Source organism: Pygocentrus nattereri, chromosome 11, assembly GCF_015220715.1.
Source record: "Pygocentrus nattereri isolate fPygNat1 chromosome 11, fPygNat1.pri, whole genome shotgun sequence".
NCBI classification, from domain to species: Eukaryota; Metazoa; Chordata; class Actinopteri; order Characiformes; family Serrasalmidae; genus Pygocentrus; species Pygocentrus nattereri.
In genome coordinates, this window is record NC_051221.1 from 27,277,780 (window position 1) to 27,300,011 (window position 22,232).

The 22,232-nt window shown below is 39.3% G+C and overlaps 1 protein-coding gene across 1 annotated transcript in view; it reads left to right on the forward strand.

Moving 5' to 3' along the window:
• Window positions 1-19,401, forward strand: part of grm8b (glutamate receptor, metabotropic 8b) — a 144,646-nt gene extending 125,245 nt beyond the window's left edge. The window contains exons 8-11 of the mRNA XM_017713622.2: window positions 826-965; window positions 1,240-2,175; window positions 13,629-13,875; window positions 18,882-19,401. Coding sequence (XP_017569111.1) covers window positions 826-965; window positions 1,240-2,175; window positions 13,629-13,875; window positions 18,882-18,931 — 1,373 coding nt within the window. The 3' untranslated portion in view covers window positions 18,932-19,401. The remainder of the gene's footprint in view (window positions 1-825; window positions 966-1,239; window positions 2,176-13,628; window positions 13,876-18,881) is intronic.
• Window positions 19,402-22,232: the final 2,831 nt, after the last annotated feature.

The window sequence follows — 22,232 nt, forward strand, 5'->3', positions numbered from 1 at the left end:
CCAGTCTAGCACCCACACTCTTTGATTACACAGCCATGTTGTTACACATGCAGAATGTGGCTTGGTGTTGTTACGTTAAATTAAGCATGAATATCCCTGAAAAAAACATAGTCTAAAAGGCAGCACATGTATCCCAGTTTTTAAAGTAGTGCTGTCTGAGGAGTCGAAGGTCTTGGGTGTTGTGTTCTCTATCTATGGCCTTGCCCTTTACACACAGAGATTTATTGGTATTCCCTAAATATTTTTGATGTTATTATGCACGGTAGAGGGTGAAATACTTGAAATCCTTGCGATTGCTCATTCTTGAACTGTTGAATTTTTTGATGATACATTTTGGCAAAATGGTGAGCCTGAATCATCCTTGCTTATAAAAGACTAGGCCTTTCCTGGATACTCGTTTTATACACAAGAATGTATGTTTAAGATTTTTTTGATCATTTCACAATGTTACTAGTCTTAAATTGCTCCTGTACCAACTTTTTTGGAACATGTTGCAGGCATCAATTTCAGGATGAGAATAAAAACAATAAAGTTGATAAGGTAAAACATTCCATATCTTGTCTTTATAAATCACTGTTTTCTGTTTTTATTTGCATTTTGCCTACTGTCCCAAATTATTTGGAGATTGCTTTGTAAAATGTATGATATTCTAAAGGTTTATGAAATTGCACTATTACAGTTTCATGATGACTAAGAAATAGTTTCAAAACTGGATCAGTTGCATCAGGTACACATGCAAATCATTTAACATGGTTAACCTCAATGCCAGCACAAATCCTGTGTGGTTGTGTAATTATAATGGTAATGCTCTTACTCTTTTAACAGGAAGTGCCAAGACTCCTGTAACATTCAATGAGAACGGAGATGCTCCTGGACGATATGACATATTCCAGTATCAAATTACTAATGGATCAACGGCTGAGTACAGAGTCATCGGCCACTGGACAGATCACCTTCATTTGAATGTGAGTAATGACATTTATGCTTTTTAGTTTTAATTAGTGTTTTGTGACATATTTAATGAGCTGTGTCATAAATAACGTCAGCAAAAATAAATGGTCTTTATGACTTCATAAAGCATCCTTCAGCACAGGAAAAGAACTTTATAAATAAAAACGGTCATGATGATGAACATGACGGAGATGATGATGATGATTTCATCTGTGTTCATAGTCAGTGAATGGATGACGACACTGAAATAATGGCACTGACGATAGTTGTGCTGCTCTGCTTATATAGATGGATGCCATGCAGTGGGTGAGTGGTGACTCATCTGTGCCTGCCTCAGTGTGCAGCCTGCCCTGTCAGACGGGCGAGCGTAAGAAAGTGGTGAAAGGAGTGCCCTGCTGCTGGCACTGCGAGCGCTGTGAAGGCTACCATTACCAGGCCAGCGAGTTCACCTGCCAACTCTGCCCGTATGAGCAACGACCAGACCACAACCGCACCGGCTGTCAGCCTATCCCCATCATCAAGCTGGAGTGGCACTCGCCCTGGGCCGTGTTTCCTGTTTTCATTGCCATTCTGGGCATCATCGCCACCACGTTTGTGATAGTCACTTTCATACGTTATAACGATACACCGATTGTACGTGCCTCTGGCAGAGAGATGAGCTATGTGCTGCTGACTGGAATTTTCCTCTGCTACATCATTACCTTTCCCATGATTGCAACACCTGGGGTGGCTGTCTGCTCTTTCCGCAGAATCTTCTTAGGCCTTGGCATGTGTTTCAGCTACGCTGCGCTTCTTACCAAGACCAACCGCATCCACCGCATCTTTGAGCAGGGTAAGCGTTCAGTGGCAGCGCCACGCTTCATCAGCCCTGCCTCGCAGCTGGTCATTACCTTCAGCCTGATCTCAGTGCAGCTGTTGGGTGTGCTGGTGTGGTTTATTGCCGACCCACCACACACAATCGTGGATTATGGTGAGCAGCGCACACAGGACCCCGAAAACGCACGTGGAGTGCTCAAATGTGACATATCTGATCTCTCACTCATCTGTTCATTGGGCTACAGTATTCTTTTGATGGTCACATGCACTGTTTATGCCATCAAGACCAGAGGAGTACCAGAGACCTTCAACGAGGCCAAGCCCATTGGATTTACTATGTACACCACCTGCATCATTTGGCTTGCCTTCATTCCAATCTTCTTTGGGACAGCACAGTCTGCAGAGCGGGTGAGTTCAGTTTTTAGTCAGACTCAAGATATTCATAAGCCACTTACTTAAATGGTTATATGTTGGTCTTTTTTTAACACTCTAGCTATATCTGTTATGCACAGAGGCAAAAGTCAAATGATATTCTTATCCATCTAAGGGTACAACATATAAAGAATCAAATGTTTATCCACTCCGCTGCAATTTTTGCATGCCTGACATACTCAGTGTACACTGAATTAAGACTTTGATAAATGTAATCTAGACTGCAGAGCAGTCAGGGCACACTAAAATCCAAAACAATAAGCTGACAAAAATAAAAATAGCTTGCATAAAGTAGGCTTACTAAAATGATTACAGTATGTTGCCTACAGTATATATGAATAATAATAATAATAATAATAATAATAATATCACAGTCAGAGAACAGGTGGTCATCTAGGACAATTGATTTTTTTGTCATATTTTGCACTTTTACATTGTTTTTTATGTAGTGTTTTCAAGTGGAGTGAAACCTAGAATGGAGAAATTATTTCATGTTGAATCCCCTTTTGACACTTAGCATGAACAGAGATTATAAATTGCTTGTCTAATGTCCATTGTAGAAATTGTGAAACAGCCACATGACTGACATTGTCGCTGTTTATCTTCTGCTACTCAAACTCTTTGAACGCATCTGTGCTGACCAGCTCAGCAAAGCAAAAGAAATCAATCTGTGTCTTAATCGCTTATTCTTATCTCATTACAGTCATCTGGCAACATTTTGGCACGTTGTTGTAGGTCTATTTTTTTGTTTTGGCCAAACTTTTGTTGCATCCCTACTTAATATATAATCCATATTATCCATCTTATGCACAAAATTATTTAAAGATATTAAGTTACCACAGTACCACAGACCCTTCCTGGATCAGGGCCTTGTCATGGCGTAAGGGCTTGTGTGGTCTAGGGATCTTCAAAGATAAGTCCTCAGGTGCAATATACTCCTGGTAGGGTCTCCCAGGGCAAACAGGTCTGGAGTGAAGACCCAGACTCGATTCAAAAACTCGATGCACAACGGACACAAACAATTGTGTACCCTGCCTGGGAGAGGGTCACCGGGACCTACCCCTTGAGCCAGGCCTGGGGACAGCGTTCCTCGGCGAGCGCCTGGTGGCCGGGCAGTCCACATAACCCAGCCGAGCTCAGCCCAAAGAGTCAACGTGGGGAGACCATGTGGGCTTACCACCCACAAGGTCCAGCATGGGGGAGCGGTGCAGTGCCATATAGGCAGTGAGAGAATCCGGGGAGGATCTTGGTGGCCTAGGCCCCTGCGGCAGAAACTGGCTCTTGATACGTGGAATGCAACCTCACTCAGGGGGAAGGAGCCGGAGCTTGTGCAGGAGGTTGAGAGGTACCAACTAGATATAGTTGGGCTCACCTCCACCCACAGTGTCGGCTCTGGAACCAAACTCCTGGATAGGAGTTAGTCCCTCTCCTACTCAGGGGTTGCACAGGGTGAAAGGTGCCGGGCGGAAGTGGGGATACTCATGAGTCCCCGGCTAGGGACCGTGCAGTTGGAGTTTGTCCCGGTGGACGAGAGGGTCACCTCAATGTGAATTAAAATCGCAGAAAGGAAAACTCTGACTGTTGTCTTTACTTATGCACCAAACAATAGGTCAGAGTGTTTGGCCTTCTTGGAGCGAGTGGGCGGGGTTCTGGAAAGGGTCCCACCTACAGATTCCATAGTCTTACTGGGAGACTTCAACGCTCACATTGGCAATGACTGGGAGAACTGAAGAGGCATGATTGGGAAGAACGGCCTCCCCAATCTAAACCCGAATGGTGAATTTTTATTGGACTTCTGTGCCAGGCATGGATTGTCCATAACAAACACTAAGTTCGAACACAAGGATGTTCACAAGGATATTCATAGTTCCAGAGCTCCTTGGGTCAAAGGTCAATGATCGACTTTATTGTTGTCTCATCTAACTTGGGACCATATGTTCTGGACACTCGGGTGAAGAGCGGTGCTGAGCTGTCAACTGATCATCATCTGGTGGTGAGTTTGATCAGATGGCAGGGAAGACTGATGGTCAGATCCGGTAGGCCCAAGCGAATAGTGAGGGTGTGCTGGGAACGATTGTCGGAGTTTGGTAAAGTCATGGAAAAAGACTTTTGGTCGGCTTCAAGGAGGTTCTGGATAACTGTCCAGCAACTCAGGAGCGGTCAGGGTGGCTGCGCCCAAGCTGTATTCGGCAAGGATGGAGAATCTCTGACTTCAAATGAGGATATTGTCGGTCAGTGAAAAGAGCACTTTGAGGAACTCTTTAATTCGGGAGATGTGCCTCCCTCACGGGAGTCAGGGCCAGAAGCTTCTTGTGTGTCAAGTTCCATTTCCCTGGTGGAGGTCACTGAGGTAGTTGACAAGCTTCTCAGTGGCAAGGCACCGGGGGTGGATGAGATTCATTCAGGGATGTTTAAGGCTCTGGATATTGTGGGGCTGTCGTGGCTAACACACCTCTGCAATATTGCTTGGACCTTGGGAACAGTACCCTTGGACTGGCCAACCGGGGTGGTGGTCCCTATTTTTAATCAAATCAAATCAAATCAAATTTATTTATATAGCGCTTTTTACAACTGATGTTGTCACAAAGCAGCTTTACAAAAATGGGAATCACAGCACAGAGAATCAGACAAAACACTGAACATTTTTAAAAAGGAGGACCAGAGGGTGTGTGCCAACTATTGGGGTATCACACTGCTCAGCCTCCCTGGGAAAGTCTATGCCAAGGTGCTGGAAAGGAGACTTCAACCGATAGTTGAACCTCAGACTGAAGAGGAACAATGCAGATTCTGTCCTGGCTGTGCAACAATGGACCAGCTTTTCACCCTGTCATAGATTGTTGAGGGGGCATGGGAGTTTGCCAACCCAGTCTACATGTGTTTTGTGGACTTGGATAAGGCTTACAACCATGTTCCACGAAATATCTTATGGGAGGTCCTCCAGAAGTATGGGGTGCCGGGGTTACTACTGTAAGGGGGAGCGAGGAGGTGGACGCATACGCTGAGATAAGCGAGATTTATTAAGTGCAAATCCAGAATCAGGGTCATAACAGTCCAAGGTCATATAGCCGACACAGATAGAACGAGGTTCAGACATGACACAAACCAGAATCCAATCCAATCTCTGTAATCCCGGAGTGAGAGCTGTGTTTGTATACTCAGCATTAAATCAGACTCTTTCAGTGTTAGTGTTGGACTCCGCCAGGGTTGTGCCCTATCTCTACTCCTGTTTGTGATATTTATGGACAGAGTGTCAGGGTGTAGCCAGGGTCAGGAGAGAATTATGTGTAGAGGCTGGAGGGTGGCTTCTCTTCTATTTGCAGATGATGTTGTTCTTTTGGCTGAATCACATGGATGCCTTCAGCGCTCACTGGAGCGGTTTGCAGCTGAGTGTGAAGCGGTTGGTATGTGGATCAACACCTCCGATCTTAGCCTGGAAAAGGATGGCATGCCCCCTCCAGGTAAGGGGAAAGGACTTGCCCCAGGTGGAGGAGTTTAAGTATCTTGGGGTCTTGTTCATGAGTGATGGGAAGAGGGACCATGAAGTCGGCCGCAGGATGGGACAGGCAGCAGCAGTAATCCGGTCACTGTAGTGGTGAAGAGGGAGCTGAGCCATAAGGCGAAGCTCTCTGTTTATCGGTCGGTCTACATCCCGACCCTCACCTATGGTGGGTAATGTAGGTAATGACCGAAAGAACAAGATCACGAATACAAGCGGCGGAAATTAGCTTTCTTCGTAGGGTGGCAGGCTATAGTCTATTTGACAGGGTGAGGAGCTCGGCCATCTGAGAGGAGTTCATAGTAGAGCCGCTACTCCTCCACATTTGAGAAGAGCCAGCTGAGGTGGTTCAGGCATCTGATCCGGATACCCCCTGGACACCTCCTAGGGTGTACTAGGCACAGCCTACCAGGACAAGACCCCAGGGTCGAATTATATCTTCAAGTTGGCCTGGGAGCGGCTTGGGGTCCCCGGGAATGAGCTGGAGGAATTTGCAGGGGACAGGGATGTCTGGGATTCTCTGCTCTCTCAACTGCTACCGTGACCCTATCCTTGTATGCTGTACTCAGCGGGTAACGATAATGAATGAATGAATGAAGTTACCACAGTGCTATAATAAACTGGCACATCTGGGAAGAATTAAAAGTCTTCTCTTGACAGACGTTTCCTCTCTGTTTTGCCAGTTAATTTAGGCCCTTAGAGCTGATGAAGGCTGCAGACTTTGTTCTCTCTTGCAAAATATTTCTGCCTGCAACTCATTAGTGCAGTTGTTTTGCATTTGTGAATAACTCAATAACATCATTACACACTCTCTACTTGAGTAATATACATGCCGGTTGTTTATTTCCTTCTTTAGACAATTCCAGCTGTTTAATGCACATATTATGCTGGAGAAGAGTTTTTACTTTTTTTTTTTACAGGTAGCTCAAACTAGTTTTAACCTTAAAGTAATGTGCGATTAAAAAGAACAGTGGATGACATTTCAGAGTAGCCCCACTTAGATATTATCTGTGAACACATTGGCAGTGTGGAGGCCATCCTAATGCACAGTGTCTTTGGGTCTTGCTGTGTTTGCTGTTCATTTGAGCACAGTGTACACTGTCTTTTGGTTTACTTGTGTACGATTATTTAAGATAAAGCAGTCCTACCCACTGAGAAGAAAGACTTAAAATGGAAAAACTACTGCACAGTTCTTCGGCACTAGCTTTATTCAGGGGTTCACTTGCCCTTTGATACAGTTTGCAAGTGATTTTTACAGTTTTAATGGGTATGTTGAGATATAAAGTGATGGCTGGTGAAGACTTTAATAATTCTCTGTTCTAAATTCTCTCTCTGTGATATGGGAAAATATATGCAATTATGTCTCTATGTGCTTTGGCTGTTCTCTTCAAAGTACATATTTTTCCTTGTGTTAGTTGGTAGATGCCCTTTCAGAGCTGTATATTGATCTGTAATCTGTTTGTTCTACTTGTACTTTTCTTGTAGCTGTTAGTGTGAAAAGAATTTTTCATTGCATTCCTTTTTCCCTGAGTTTATACATGCAAGGCATACAGATGTACATATCTATTATTGATTTCAAATGACTGAAATTGTATGCTGTGCTCGCTGTAGAAAGATATCTATTATGTAAATACATCTTGACAGTATAACACATTCTATTCTAACACATTCTAGCACAAATTCTGTTAGTTCAATCTAATTCTAGTCTCTGAATCTTTTGAACTGATTTCTTCAGCAGAAAAACAGGAGTCAGGCAGCTGAAATAAATCTATTACACTAATCTATTCAAAGTGATTTCACCTTTTGATTCACATCATCAGTCATGAGCTTGTGAGAGTGTATAAATGATCAAATACTTACCCAAAGATGAGATCCTGACCCTGGAAAAGCATGCTTAACAGACATCTTTTGAAAATAAATTAAATAGGCTAAACCAAGATCTATGAATGTTTTACTCAGGTGTGCAAAATCTGAACTCTTTGCATTACTAGAGTTTTCTACAGTAAATAGTAAGTCCAATTTGTGTAATAATATTCATTTCAAAATGTGTACTACGCATTTTAATTCTGATATTTTGTATGAATTGGATATCTGTACCAGTCTGCTCCATTTCACAGCAATTTTACATGTTAGAAGCATTCATTCGATTTTATCGCTTGTTTAAATGACCAACAATTCATTATGAAAGCCATTCTAATAAGAAAATTAATTAGTATGCAAAAGAAGGATTAGTATGCCTTGAATGTATTATTTTTTCTATATTTATATAATGTCCAGATTGCCGAAATGTTCCCTTAAGACAGCTTAGATAACAAACAACTCAACAAGCAACAAACATATTGCATTAAATTAGAAGTTTTGTATGGGAGGAAATTGTTTTCTTCAAATCTGTGACTTTGTTCATTTCAGCAAAATGCCAATATGCTGAACTGCAGTGGAATTAAATCTGCAAAGCACATTTCCTCTTGTGTGATTATCTCTCTCTCTCACTTCTTTCCCTTCTTCTGCTGATATTCAGAAGATTAAGCAATGCAATATGAAAAGCCATTCAGTATGAGGTTTTACTGTGCTTTTTCCACATCTGCGTGTTCAGGTGGTTATTGAGACCCACTGTCTGCTTGCCTTTCAGAGCACACAGTACTGTAATGCCTCTTTATTGTTTTCAACATTTTCAATAGAATAAAGACATTTTAAAATTGTTTCTTTCAATTGCTAGATTAGAAACTGGATGGTTACTTGTTTAATTTGATATTTTGTCACTGATATTTTATAACGCTTCGGCAAGCGTATGTTCATGTACCCTTATTGTGCAAATTTGCTCTATTCAGTCACTCCTCCCACATTGCTTTAGTGTTAATCCTCATTTTAGTTCCCTTAAGGACTGGCTTCAGTTGTTCTCTTTTATGTCTTAGAAATACACTGTTGTGTGGAAAGAAACAAAAACATCTTTCCTGTAAACAATCTCTCAAAACCATGATTTATTGCTATGCTTTAAAATATGTATATCATACAAGTTAATGCCCCAAAAGAAGATGCAAGTGAAAAAGAAATTAAAAGTTTTATGATGAAGCTCAGCCTAAAATTGACAAGATCTGCAAACAGGATACACCGCTACTGATGGGATACTGGAAGATTAAGGTCAGAAATGAGACAGAGGAAATACTGTTGGTCAACATAGCCTTGGAAACAGGAATGAAGCAGGAGAATGAGGAATCAGCCTCTGTAAGTGTAGTGACTTTGTTATCACTAATACATTTTTCAAGTAATGAAAGCGCATCTATTCACCTTGACATAACCTGATGAACCACAGAAACCCAATAGATTACACTGCACCAAGAGGCTGGGAGTTTTAATTGCAAAGATGTAGTCTGGAGTTGTTTGTGGAATAGACAACAAATGTTTAATGTGCAAGCTACAAATGAAACTGAGAAGAAACAATTAGACTTCCAAAATATGACCTGTAGAACATACTCCCTAACATCAGGAACCAATTTCTGATGCTGCACATAATTGATAGAAAGCCATAGGAGCTATGGATGGAACTCAATCGTCATCAAAGATGAATCAGATTTTACGAAAAACGAAAAGGAAAAAGATCAAAGTGGGTGACAGAGAGATACAGTGGAAACTGTGAAAAAACAGAGAAGAAGCCAAAATTAAGAAGGATACAGAGTTTTGAAGGGGACTAAACTGTGAATTCCAGATTGCTGCATGGAAGGACAAGGACCTCTACTACAACAAAAGACACTGAAAGATAGGAAGATAAAGATATTAAAAATGGAACCAGACCTGGAAAAATAAGTGAGACCAAAAATAAATTTCAGCCTAGAATGTATGAAGACATGTCACCAGAGAAGTCATAGCAGATCAAACAAACATAGCACGTAAAGCAAAAATCAAACAAAGATTTTGGGAATACATAGAAGACCTCTACAACAAAGCTAAGATACTTTGGTTGGTCTGTCACATAGTATTAGAAAACAGTCAGACATCACAGATCATTGCCAAAAAAGAAAGCCACAGAAGTTGATTTCTTTAGACTAAAGGGAGTATTCAAACTATAGTACAATTTTCCTTTTCATCATATGCCAGTAAAATTACGCTGAACATCATTCAGCACAGACTAGAGCGTTCTACTGAATAAGAATTACCAAATGTGCAAGCAAAATTCATTGACTAGAGCGAAGCCTTTGAGTGTCAACCACATAAAATTATAGAATTCCCTCAGGAAAATTAATATATCAAAGCCTGTCAATGTTCTAATGAAGAACCTCACCAGTGAAAAACATGCTACAATCATGACAGAAAATGGACAGAATGGTTGCTCATTGGCAAATTAGTTAGACAAAGCTGCATACCATATACTTGTTCAGTATGTATGCTAAACATTTAATAAGAGAGCACAACTAGAAGAGGCTGATTAAGAATTCAAGATTGGTGGAAGAAGCATCAGTCACCTTCAGTATACAGTATTCAATATACAATCCTAGTGGAAAGTTAAGAAGAAATGAAAGCCTTAATAAGGAAAGTTAAAGAACAGAGTGAAAGATGGGTCTTCAGCTATACATGTAGAAAACAAAGGTTATGACAACCGGAAAGACCACTAAATTTACCACTGATGGTGACGATAAAGAAGTGATGGACAACTTCTGCCTACTTTGATTAGTTATTAACAACAAAGGATCTGGCACTCAGGAACTAGAACACAGATTGGCACTCAACCAAACAGGGATGAAAGAGCTTGAAAAGACCTTCAAATGTAACAATGTGTCTTTACAAAAAAGGGTCAAAATTGTCCAACAAAATAATCAAAAGGATTCACCTCTCAAACTAAAGCACAGATAAGCAAACTCAAGATCTCTCATTTTGGAAATGTTATGAGAAAAAACAATTGACTAGAAAAGAAAGTTATATTTGAAAAAGTTGAAAGTAAAAGAGGAAGAGGATGACCAGCAACAAGATAGACATTCTGAGATATCATGAACAAGTCAATAAGAAGCCTGAAGAACCAAACAGAAGACAGGACACTATGGAGAAACACTATCCATACAGCCACCAGGAGTCAGAATCAAACTGACAGCACTATGCTAATTAGAAGAAGAAGAAGAAGAAGAAGAAGAAGAAGAAGATTATTTTCAGAAACATTTGACTTCATTCTGTTTTGCAGTGGTATTTTTTGATAATGTAATAAAATGTTTGTGAGTTTGTGCCTTCAATGTATTATGGTAGAAGGAGGGGAAACTGTGATTGTGGGAGGGCAGAGAACTGAAAATCTGGGTTGGACTTTCATTGGCATTTCATTGGAAAGAGGCAAAGTTTCAGGCATAGTCCTACCTCAAGCATCAGTTATTCTGTAGCTCCATTGAGTTTGTCATATAAAATACTGATTAGTGTGATTAGTGTAGTTAATATATGTAATGTTATTAATGTGACCATGTGTCCATGGTTTAACGCAGCATAATTATTGCTTAAAATATAATGTGGCTATTTGTTTTCTTCATTCATGAACCATAGAATTGCAGGTTAGATGTTTCAGAAACCTTCAGGTTCTAATATCAAATATACTGTCTCACTGACCCATTGAGTAAGACTTGAGAATGACACTGTCACTGGGGCAGTACTCCTCTTGTCACTGTGGTGGTACCCTCAGGGTACCCCAGTACCTTTAGTCAGGGAACATAATTGTACCAGAATAATACTGTACTAAGTTGTACTGACTCCACACACCCTGTCTCATCTCCAGGCTTTTTATTTCAATGTTTTGATTTAAGACATGTTTGTACCTTGATGAATGAATCATGTACCTGCATAGTATGTTTATTTCTAACAGTGTAGGTTGTAATGAAAATGTGTCAAAAAGAGTTTTAAGGATACTCTAGTGCCAGGTAGAAGAACTTCTTGATGTATCTTTATGTACTATAACAACAAAATGGACAATTCCCTGCTGTGGCAAACTGAGTAATCACAAAGTCGTTCTACTGTGAGTGTTTGATGTATTTCTGCTTCACCTGGTTTTGGGGTTGATTCCACTTCCATCCAACTAGCTCAGAAGATGAATAGTACTCATCAGATGCATTCAGTTCTTTACTAGAAAAGTATGTACAGTATATATAAGTGAATTATATGTTTATACAAGTCTACAATTAAAATGGAAAATATCCCACTCTTTGTTAATCTTGCTTATGTAATGTAATATTTTAAGTACCTTATATGTCCAAAAGTTTATAATCACCTGCTCATCCAACATGTCTTCTTAAAAAAGGGTATAGAGATGTTTTACCCCTTTTGGTGAAGTAACAGCCTCTACTCTTCTGGGAAGACTTTAAACTACATATTGGAACATTGCTGTTAGTATTTGATTGCATTCAGCCACAAGAGCAGTAGTGAGGTCATTTACTGATGATTACTTCTGTAACATGCAACCAAAAAGCAGACGCTTGCAGTTTGAAGTGAAGCTTTACTTGTGGAGTCGGTGATGCAGAGATTAGTCAGGAAACAGGCATGGGTCAATTCCAATAAACACAGCAGAGTAAGAAGGGCGACCATAACAGACTAGGGCAAGACAGGGCAGAGTCCTCAAAACAGGTGATGAGTCAAAACCATGAATCCAATAAACCAGGCAGAAGCACAAAAGGGCAAATCCAAAAAACAGAGCCCACGAGAAAAAAGGCAGGAAGTCAAAACACGATGAAGATAGTACAGAAACCGCTCAGCAGTTTCACAAGTGAAAGCAATACTTTGCAACTAGTATAATCTAAAGTCCGGGTTTATATACTAGTCTAAAATAGTCATGTGACATATACACAGCTGAGGAAAGTTAGTATTCAGGCAATCTTGACCATTGATAGGATGATGGGGAGTTGTCCGGAGTCATGTGACTTTGTTGAGGACTATTCCTCAAAATCCTTCCCTGCTTCTATTCTTATTCCTGGAATAGAAGCAAGGGAAATAGCTCCGCCTTGTGATTCCCCAGAGGGTTCTGGGAAATGCAGTTCATGTCCATTTGAGGACTGGCTGTATGCGTGACAACTTCTAGATTAAAAACACTGCTCCTCTCAGAGGTACTAGATGGAGCTTCTTTACTCCAAATAATGCAGTTCCCCTGTTCCACAGTCTATTGCTGGTCTGTATTGTACCCCTATAAGTAACACTTGGCATTGGACCTGGTGACTTAAGCTCATGCGCTGCTGCTCCAGTGTCTTATTCTATTGGCAAAGCTTTTCTGTCGAGATGTGTATATACAGTTGAACAACTGTGTCAGCAATGGCTACACCTTACAATAGCTGATGTCACTAATTAGCCAGGGTGTCTACATAATTTTGGACATAGAGAGCATTTGAATATAATAATGTAATACAGAAAAGGCTGACAGTTCTTTTGAATCAGACAGATTGTAATAGATTTGTGTATGCAACTTTGCTACTCCTGGAAAACAACCTAATTATAAAACCACATTATTTGCACAAGACTTGGATGTGTGGGCAAAGTAAAGGGCTTGCTAAAAGTAACACTTTTTTCTAACTGCTGCAGCAGCTTCTGATGCTGGTTTGACCACATAATCAAGCTGTGGAGTTTTTTAGTCGAAGGTCTTCAGTGTCCTAGATACTCCTAATCGACCTCAAAGGCAAGGCACATTCCTCAGCGTACTCTACAGCTTGCCCTGTTCCACTTATTATTGTAGATCTGAGGACCTATATTAATCTTGGTTCATCCAGGGGCAAAAGCATTGCTCCTCATTATGAAAAAAGCACCTAAGGAAATGAGCAGGATGTACAGCTTATTGATGTATATTTACAAACACATTATATTATATAACAGATTTTTTACAAAAGGGCATAAAGCTCTTGGGAAGAAAACACATAGGTATCAGAATATTTCTATCCTCAGAGAAACTAGACTTTTTTCAAAAAAGATGCTTCATCTTTTCTTCTAGATGTACATCCAGACGACCACCCTGACCGTGTCCCTGAGCCTGAGTGCATCTGTATCTTTGGGGATGCTCTATATGCCCAAAGTCTATATAATCATCTTCCACCCAGAGCAAAACGTGCCCAAACGCAAGCGCAGCTTCAAGGCGATTGTCACAGCCGCCACCATGTCCAGCAAGCTCAGCCAACTGGCCAGTGAGAGGCCAAATGGAGAGGTGAAAACTGAACTCTGTGAGAGTGTGGACAACAGCAGTGAGTACAGCTAACTTCTCTTTCACTTTCACAAACTTGTGAAACATGTTTCAAGTGTTGTGTATTATTATAAAATTATTCCATTATGCACTATATAGTTGTACGCAAAAGTTTGGGCATTCATGGTAAAGTTTTCTAAGTGAAAATAAGTACACATCCTCCACATAGATCACACAAATTTAATGCACTATTACTGTTATTTTGCTGAATTAAATATATAAAATGTGGCCTGTAAAGAAGTTATGGCATGTTTTATGTTTTATTTTTTCCAATATGTTAAAGCTTAAATATGTGATTTTGTCTTATTAAAATTGAAAGAAGTATCAAAATCAGCATTACACTGATGAAGATATGATGGCAATAGTAGATAATTCATTTACATCCTCAGAAAACATATTCCTTTAAATGAAGTCAAATGTTTATGAAAATGATCTTATTATTATTATTATTATTATTATTAATAATAATAATAATAATAACAATTATTATTATTATTATTATTATTATTATAGTGCTGTCAGTTTGATTCTGAATACTTTGAATGTGCTCGGAATAATCAGATTTGTCTGCTCAGGGAAGGAATCTGAAGCACACACTTTCAATGTTAGAAAATCTTACCAAATTCTTGTACATCTTGTGTGCAATTACATAATTTCACCAGAGAGGTCCCCTGATCCCCAGCATGTAAATAGTGTTGCTTTAAACTCAGTGAATAAATAGAAATCCCACACTAAAATTTGCAGAAAATTCATTTATTAAAGTTTGTTCCCTGTATAGGAAGTGTTAACTTATTTTGACTTAGAAAATGTAATTTGACTGGGGGTGTTCAATTTTTTTGCATATGACACTATGTTAAAATAGAACACACTGACAGTTTATTATGTAACTTTGTTCATATGTTGATAACTGCATTGACAGTTCTGGTTTTCTTTCAAACCCCTTTTCACTTTTGTGTGAATCAGCAGTATGTCTAATTCAGTATTTGGAGCCTTGACCTCAATCACTCAGCTTCTCATATATTAATAGTGCGATGTAAACCTCCGTTTTACTGAAAGGAAACGAAGGAGATGAGAACACATTCAGCTAAAGAGGTATCATTCTTAATTCATTAGATATGCTCTTGGCACTGTGGTGATGCTGGATGCAGTATTTGCGATTGAATAACCTCTCAGGCAGAATCAGCACTCATCAAAACTCTAGCCAGAATGAGACTGATTGAATGACAGCTTATTTCATTAGAGAAACCAGGACATGGGAAGTGGATTCTACTTTGCCTGAGAAGTGTCAGAAGTCAGTGCAGGAAGACCACTTTTCATATACGATAAGGGTTATGATCATTAAGAGCAGCTTTCTGTCAGATACACATCCTGTTAAAGCAGATGCTAATGTTCAGGCTTTCAGTGGTGTGTGAGGGCCTGTCTGTAGAACAGGCTCTAGTGGTGAGCCAAATTATAATTGGTGTCAAAAATGGCATGTAATGGGCTGTGGAGCTTGGCATTTGCAGGCAAAGGCACAAGAAAGACTATCTTTTGTTGGAGTTTATCCATAAGCTTACACCAGAGGCTCAACATCAGCATAGATCCATCCCAAACACAGCAGGCATCATAAGGAGCAACGCACTGACAAATCCAATATTGTGATGAAATGTTAGTACATTAATACCGGAGGCTAGTTCTTTGGTGATTACCCCCTTCTAACCTGTATCTGAAGGCAAAATGAATCATACCATTATGTACAGCATGCCGTACACTGGGTGAAAAATCTGATTTATACCATTATCTCCTTATGCCAAATGTAGTCATACAAAAAAACATGTTTGGTGTCAGAAGTTAGCTTTTTTAGCTTTGTACTAAAGATTGTAGGCTAATGTACCATGGGGCTAAAAAATAAAGGAAGCTTATGACCATCAATTAGCACTATGAAACTTTATGCCTAAATCATTACGCACTCTCCTCAAATGGTGTTGAGTTGTTAAGTAGTCTCAAATAGACTTGCATATTGGTTTCTGACATAGTTTGACATAGTTATAGATGAAAGTATGTCTGTGTTTGAAATAGCCCACTACACGCTACTTGTGTACTGACTGTGCACCAAAATAGTAAATAGTATGCAGTACATGACCAACACGAATTTCTCCAGTACGCCAAGGATTGGTGTTAGGGTTATGTTTAGACTGAATGATGCACTACTCTGGCCAAATATTCTAGCATATGGACAGAGCTACACTGTAAAAGAGAATAAAATAAGGAATACTAATAACGAGTTTATTAACAGTCTCTACTCTTCTGGAAAGTCTGTAAACAAGATGTTGACTGCATTCAGTCACAAGAGCATTAGTGATGTCAGGTACTGTTGTTGGTGGATTAGTTCTGAATCACAAATGCCACTCCAACTTACTCCAAAGTTATTGGATGGAGCTCCATCATTCCAGAGAACGTGGTTCCACTGCTCCACAGCCTAATCATGGGGCACTTTATACCCCTCTAGTCAACGCTTGACTTTTGGCATAGTGACTTTGGTTTAAGGAGATTATACAAGCTTTATTCTGTATATGTGCAACTGCATCAGCAAATGGATGCACCTTAATGTAGTTAAATTTACTAATTAAACAGGTTGTCTACAGACATTTAGGCAAATATAGTGTACCTTCACAAATACGATGCCGTCTTTTCAGATGGACATTTGTGTCCTTCATTTGTGTGTGTTCTATATGATTCTGAGCTGAAAAGAGACTAGCAACAGTTGCTAAGCAGTGACTGGAGGGCTAAGCAGAATACATCAGGTATTGAGAGCTATCTGATTGGTTGAGAACCTGATGCTGGCAGTCGAGTCACGCCACTTCCCTGCAGTACAGAACACAGCTTTTGTTGCATACTGGATACTATACTGTATACTACATTGAAGAGTATGTAATCTACAGAATATACTGGTGCAGTACGCAGTATGCAGTACACTTGATGTCATTTTAAACACATTGGCACACAGTAGAAGCAGATTCATTGAAACCTGATTTTTTTTGTACTTTTGTCTACAACCCCAATTCCAATGAAGTTGGGATGTTGTGTAAAACGTAAATAAATACAGAATATGATGATTTAGAAATCCTTTTCAATCTATATTCAGTTGAATACTCTACAAAGACAAGATATTTAATGTTCAAACGGATAAACTTTATTGTTTTTTGCAAATATTCACTCATTTTGAATTTGATGCCTGCAACACGTTCCAATGAAGTTGGGACAGGGGCATGTTTACCGCTGTGTTACATCACCTTTCCTTTTAACAACACTCAATAAGCGTTTGGGAACTGAGGACACTAATTATTGAAGCTTTGTAGGTGGAATTCTTTCCCATTCTTGCTTGATGTACAACTTCAGTTGCTCAACAGTCCGGGGTCTCCGTTGTTGTATTTTGCGCTTCATAATGCGCCACACATTTTCAGTGGGAGACCAGTCTGGACTGCAGGCAGGCCAGTCTAGTACCTGCAATCTTTTACTACGAAGACACGCTGTTGTAACACGTGCAGAATCTGGCTTGGTATTGTCTTGCTGAAATAAGCAGGGACGTTCCTGAAAAAGACGTTGCTTGGATGGCAGCATATGTTGCTCCAAAACCTGTATGTACCTTTCAGCATTAATGGTGCCTTCACAGATGTGCAAGATGTGCAGCACTAACACACCCCCACACCAACAGAGATGCTGGCTTTTGAACTTTGCGCTGATAACAATCCAGACAGTGCTTTTCCTCTTTGGCCTGGAGGACACGACGTCCATGATTTCCAAAGACAATTTCGAATGTGGACTCGTCAGTCCACAGGACACTTTTCCACTTTGCGTCAGAGTTTCTGGGTGTTGTTGATATGTGGCTTTCACTTTGCATAGCAGAGTTTTAACTTGCACTTGTAGATGGAGCGACGAACTGTGTTCACTGACAATGGTTTTCTGAAGTGTTCCTGAGCCCATGTGGTAATATCCGTTACAGAATGATGTCGGTTTTTAATGCAGTGTTGCCTGAGGGATCGAAGGTCACGGGCATTCAATGTTGGTTTTCTGCCTTGCCGCTTACTTGCAGAGATTTCTCCAGATTCTCTGAATCTTTTGATGATATTATCCAGTTTTGATGATAATATCCTGTTGTTCTTAAACTGTTGGACTATTTGCTCACACAGTTGTTCACAAAGTGGTGAACCTCATCCCATCCATGCTTGTGAATGACTGAGCCTTTCAGGGATGCTCCCTTTATACCCAATCATGACACTTACCTGTTTCCAATTAACCTCTTCACCTATGGAATGTTCCAAACAGGTGTTTTTTGAGCATTCCTCAACTTTCCCAGTTTTTTGTTGCCCCTGTCCCAACAACGTTACAGGCATCAAATTCAAAATGCGTGAATATTTGCAAAAAACAATAAAGTTTATCCATTATTGGGGTTGTATGTTTATACATATTAGTATGTCACACAGTGTCCGCTCAACTTGGTTTGAGCCAAGAGTGTGATTATTTAGGTTTGCCTAATGCTAATCACTGGCACTATCACTAGAAACTTTACTTCTGAGCTACATTAGCAGCATAATGCAAACCTGAAGAATAAATACCAAACATGTCCTGGCTGATCAGATAGATTTGGGCTTAAAGAAATGGGAGTGTACATTTTTTCCTGAACTGTTCTTCCATCAAAGTCATCATATTTAATCTAAGCAAGCTCATTTCACGTGTTCCTGGAGGAGTCTTTTTTCAAGTGAGAATTCCTGTGTGTTCACAGAGTACACAATGAAAGAGAAACATGTTGAATCTAGACTTCCATCTAATTTGTTAAAGAAAAGTGTGATACTGCTCCTAGGTGTAAAGTCACACTTTCAGGGTGTGATGCCATAAGGCTGTGATATGCTAAAAATAGCCTTTTACAGCTGTCATAGTTACATTAACCCTTCCAAGGCATCATCATGCTTCATCATACTTCGACCAATTTCAAAGGCCTTTTCTCAAGGACTCTCTTTTCTTTTGCAGCACCGCCAACAAAAACAACCTACGTCAGCTATACCAATCATGCCATATGAAGTTGCATCCTGAGTAGAAGATTCTGGGATTGTTTACATGAGGCATGGATTAATGGCACCAACTGGAGCTAAAGCATGACACTATGATGTTGTTCGTAGCAAAGAGAACGACTGGTTGGACTGAGACAAGAACATCTTTTTTTCTACACTGGTGGCCATGCAGCAGTCAGAATGAATGGCACAGCAGCAAATATTAACTGGATGTCGGTGAAGGAGCAAGAGCAAAAAAATATATATAAAAATTCAGAAAACAAAGGAAATATTGGAGTCAACCATGTTAGCTGTTATTCTAATTGTAAGTATTTTGTGGTTGTGCAGACTTTTTAATTCTTGTTCCACAGTGTCAGATCTGCATTGGAAAATGCATTTGTCTCTTGTATCGGCTACTCTGATCAATTAGCCCTGGGTTGTAAGTGTGTATATGCCATGGTTGAAGCATGCCAATTTTTTATACAAATAATTTATTTATAATAAAGGAATGTTTTTGAAATGTGTAGCGATTTTGAGTGAGCAGTCAAGCATTGTGCTGTTGGGCTACAATTCCTGATGACTTACAATCATAAGTACACAATTAGCAGAGTCAAGTATGCAAATGTGCAACTGGAGATCCATGCACTATACATGCACTACAATCGCCCATATTCAATTTGAATATAATGTAAAGAATGAAGAAATATTTACACAGTATTACAGGACTGAGGATGCTTACTTTGGCAGATTCTTTTGACTGATAACCAGGTGTCATTAATTGCCTATTATTTGTTAACAGGCAAGCCTGAAATCAAAGATGTGACTGATAAAAATATCAATTATAAAACAGACATTTCCATTTCTCAAATTTGATTGGATGTCATTATAAAATAGTTGATATACAGTGATATACAGTGCACACATTATACAGTGCAAATATCCACTGAATTCTGTATGAAATATTTTAAAATGTACTATAGAAAGTGGAGTAGCATTGACAGGTGGCCCAGGCCTAAGCATTTATATAAAGTAAACAGCATGTATACAGCAAACTGTATTAAGCATATCCTATATAAGAAACTGGTTATATTAAAACTGTGAGGTCGACAACATTGACAAAATGACTCAAACAAATAGTGAAAGACTACTGAAAATTCTATATTGTAAAGTTCTGAAGGTATATTTTCTACTCACTACTAGTCCAAGTTAAAAGCTTAGTGTTCCTCAGTAACTTTTGTAAGCTGTTGCCGTCCACTAATCCTTCTCTGTAATTTTGCACACCCATGATATCTTCACATAGCCATGCATCTCCCTTTCTCTCAGAGGACACTGATGAAATCGTTGTGCATTATATCGCTTGTGGATGTTTGCTTTCAATATAGTACTTCAGTGTAGTTGTCCCTGCATGTTTCATATTTCTGAGTCTATTTAGTGGAACTGATTGTGTATTTCTCCATCATGCACACAATTCAAAATCTTGAATGATAAACCCATCTATTCAAATAGGAACTGACATTTATCAGAAATTAAATACAATTTTTCATCAGTAGCATTGGTTAGAATTGTTAATTTGCCAGTTAGTAGTCATTTGCATCCCTGCACATGATGATATACATACATGACTTAGTGCCACTCTGTGTCTGAAACAGACAATTCTTGGAAAAGCCCAAAATAACATGAAATATGCTGTTTCTGCTTTACAGGACTACTAGGACTTCTTACCAGGTGAGCTTAGACACAGTCACAGAAGCAACGTTGGCAAGATGATATTAATGAGCTGCCTTCAAGCAGGTGTACTGTATTCTAAATATAGCGTGGGCACAGTTTTTCAGCAAAATAAACAAGTTATTTATCGCAGTGGCAGGAGAATGCAGTACTTTTCATGGCTTTTTTATGTATGCAGCTTAAAATACTGCCAGAAAATGTCTTGCATCCAAAGAGGTGAGAAGAACTCAGTGACAGAAAGGAGAGAAAACTGTTGAAAAGGTAGTAACCAACTGGATTTTAGACTGCGTAGGAAAGTGTGACAGGACAGCATTATGGAACAGCTACTTCTCATTCAGTGACTGCATTAGTTTAAACCCTTCAGTCAAAAAGGTCAAGAGACACGACAGTTCACCTGTATGTGGACTACATTGTTTGTTTCAACATCAGCATATTTCAAAATATGAACACTTACCCATACTTTAACCAGTATTTACAAAGGAAATGAGGAGAGACATTATTATTCCACTATGAAGTTTTTAAGTTAGTGTTCTTCCTAATACTTATACTATTCTTAATCCCAAAATAACATTTCCTTTGATTACATATAGAGATGGTACTGATCTGATACCAGGTATGAGGCTGATGTCAGCAAAAAATGCTGGAGCTGATATCAAAGCAAAAGAAAGGAATAAATATTATCCAATCCTGTTACAAATCCTGAAATAGCACACACAGTGTTATAAGATGTTGTTTGAGTGGTGTCAGTATGAAAGACTGTTTCTAGGTGATCATCTTATCAGAAGTGCTGTAATGAAAAATAGTAGTAGTTGTTAAAAAAAATAGATCATATCAGTATGACCTCACACTCAACATCAGTAAAGAAAATGTGGTATTGTGGCATCTCTAATAAATGTAAATTTATGATTCACAATTAACCAAACTCATCACTGCTATATTACTCCAACATATCTTTATCACATTGCTTCAGTACAGTTTTGAGGCAGATTTGCTAAATGAGGCAGTAATTACAAACAGTCGACCAACATCTTGCACTGGTGGAGGTGGCCACTTCAGCAGATTTTCAATGAAATGACATGCAAATGAACACATGTGCAACTTAGTAATTAATATAAAATATAATTAATATCACAACATAACCATGTTCTGGCTCACATGTTTTTGTGTGAAAGTCTGTTTCCAACATATAGGAGGAAAAAAAATCTCTTGACTCATTAGGTCGAAATAATGACTTAGCAAGTTAAGCTAAAAACCGTCAGAACATTCCAAATATTCTTGTCCAGAAAGTATGTGATTATTTAATAATAATAAATAATTGTTTTTGAGAAAACAAGGCATTATTTCAATATAATATCTAAAATTTTAAAACACATTAATTTTTGGCTGGAGGAGATCAGCTGAACTGTGTGATACTGTAAAATCCTTGTTTAATTTCACTGTGAGCACCATAGCACTATACAACATTTGTCCAATAATGAATGAGCTACATGCAGTCATATGATAGCAAAAAAGAGATACGCTATATTTCCAAAAGTGTTCACTCACCCATCCAAATCATTGAATTCAGGTGTTCCAAACACTTTTATGGTCACAGGTGTACAAAACC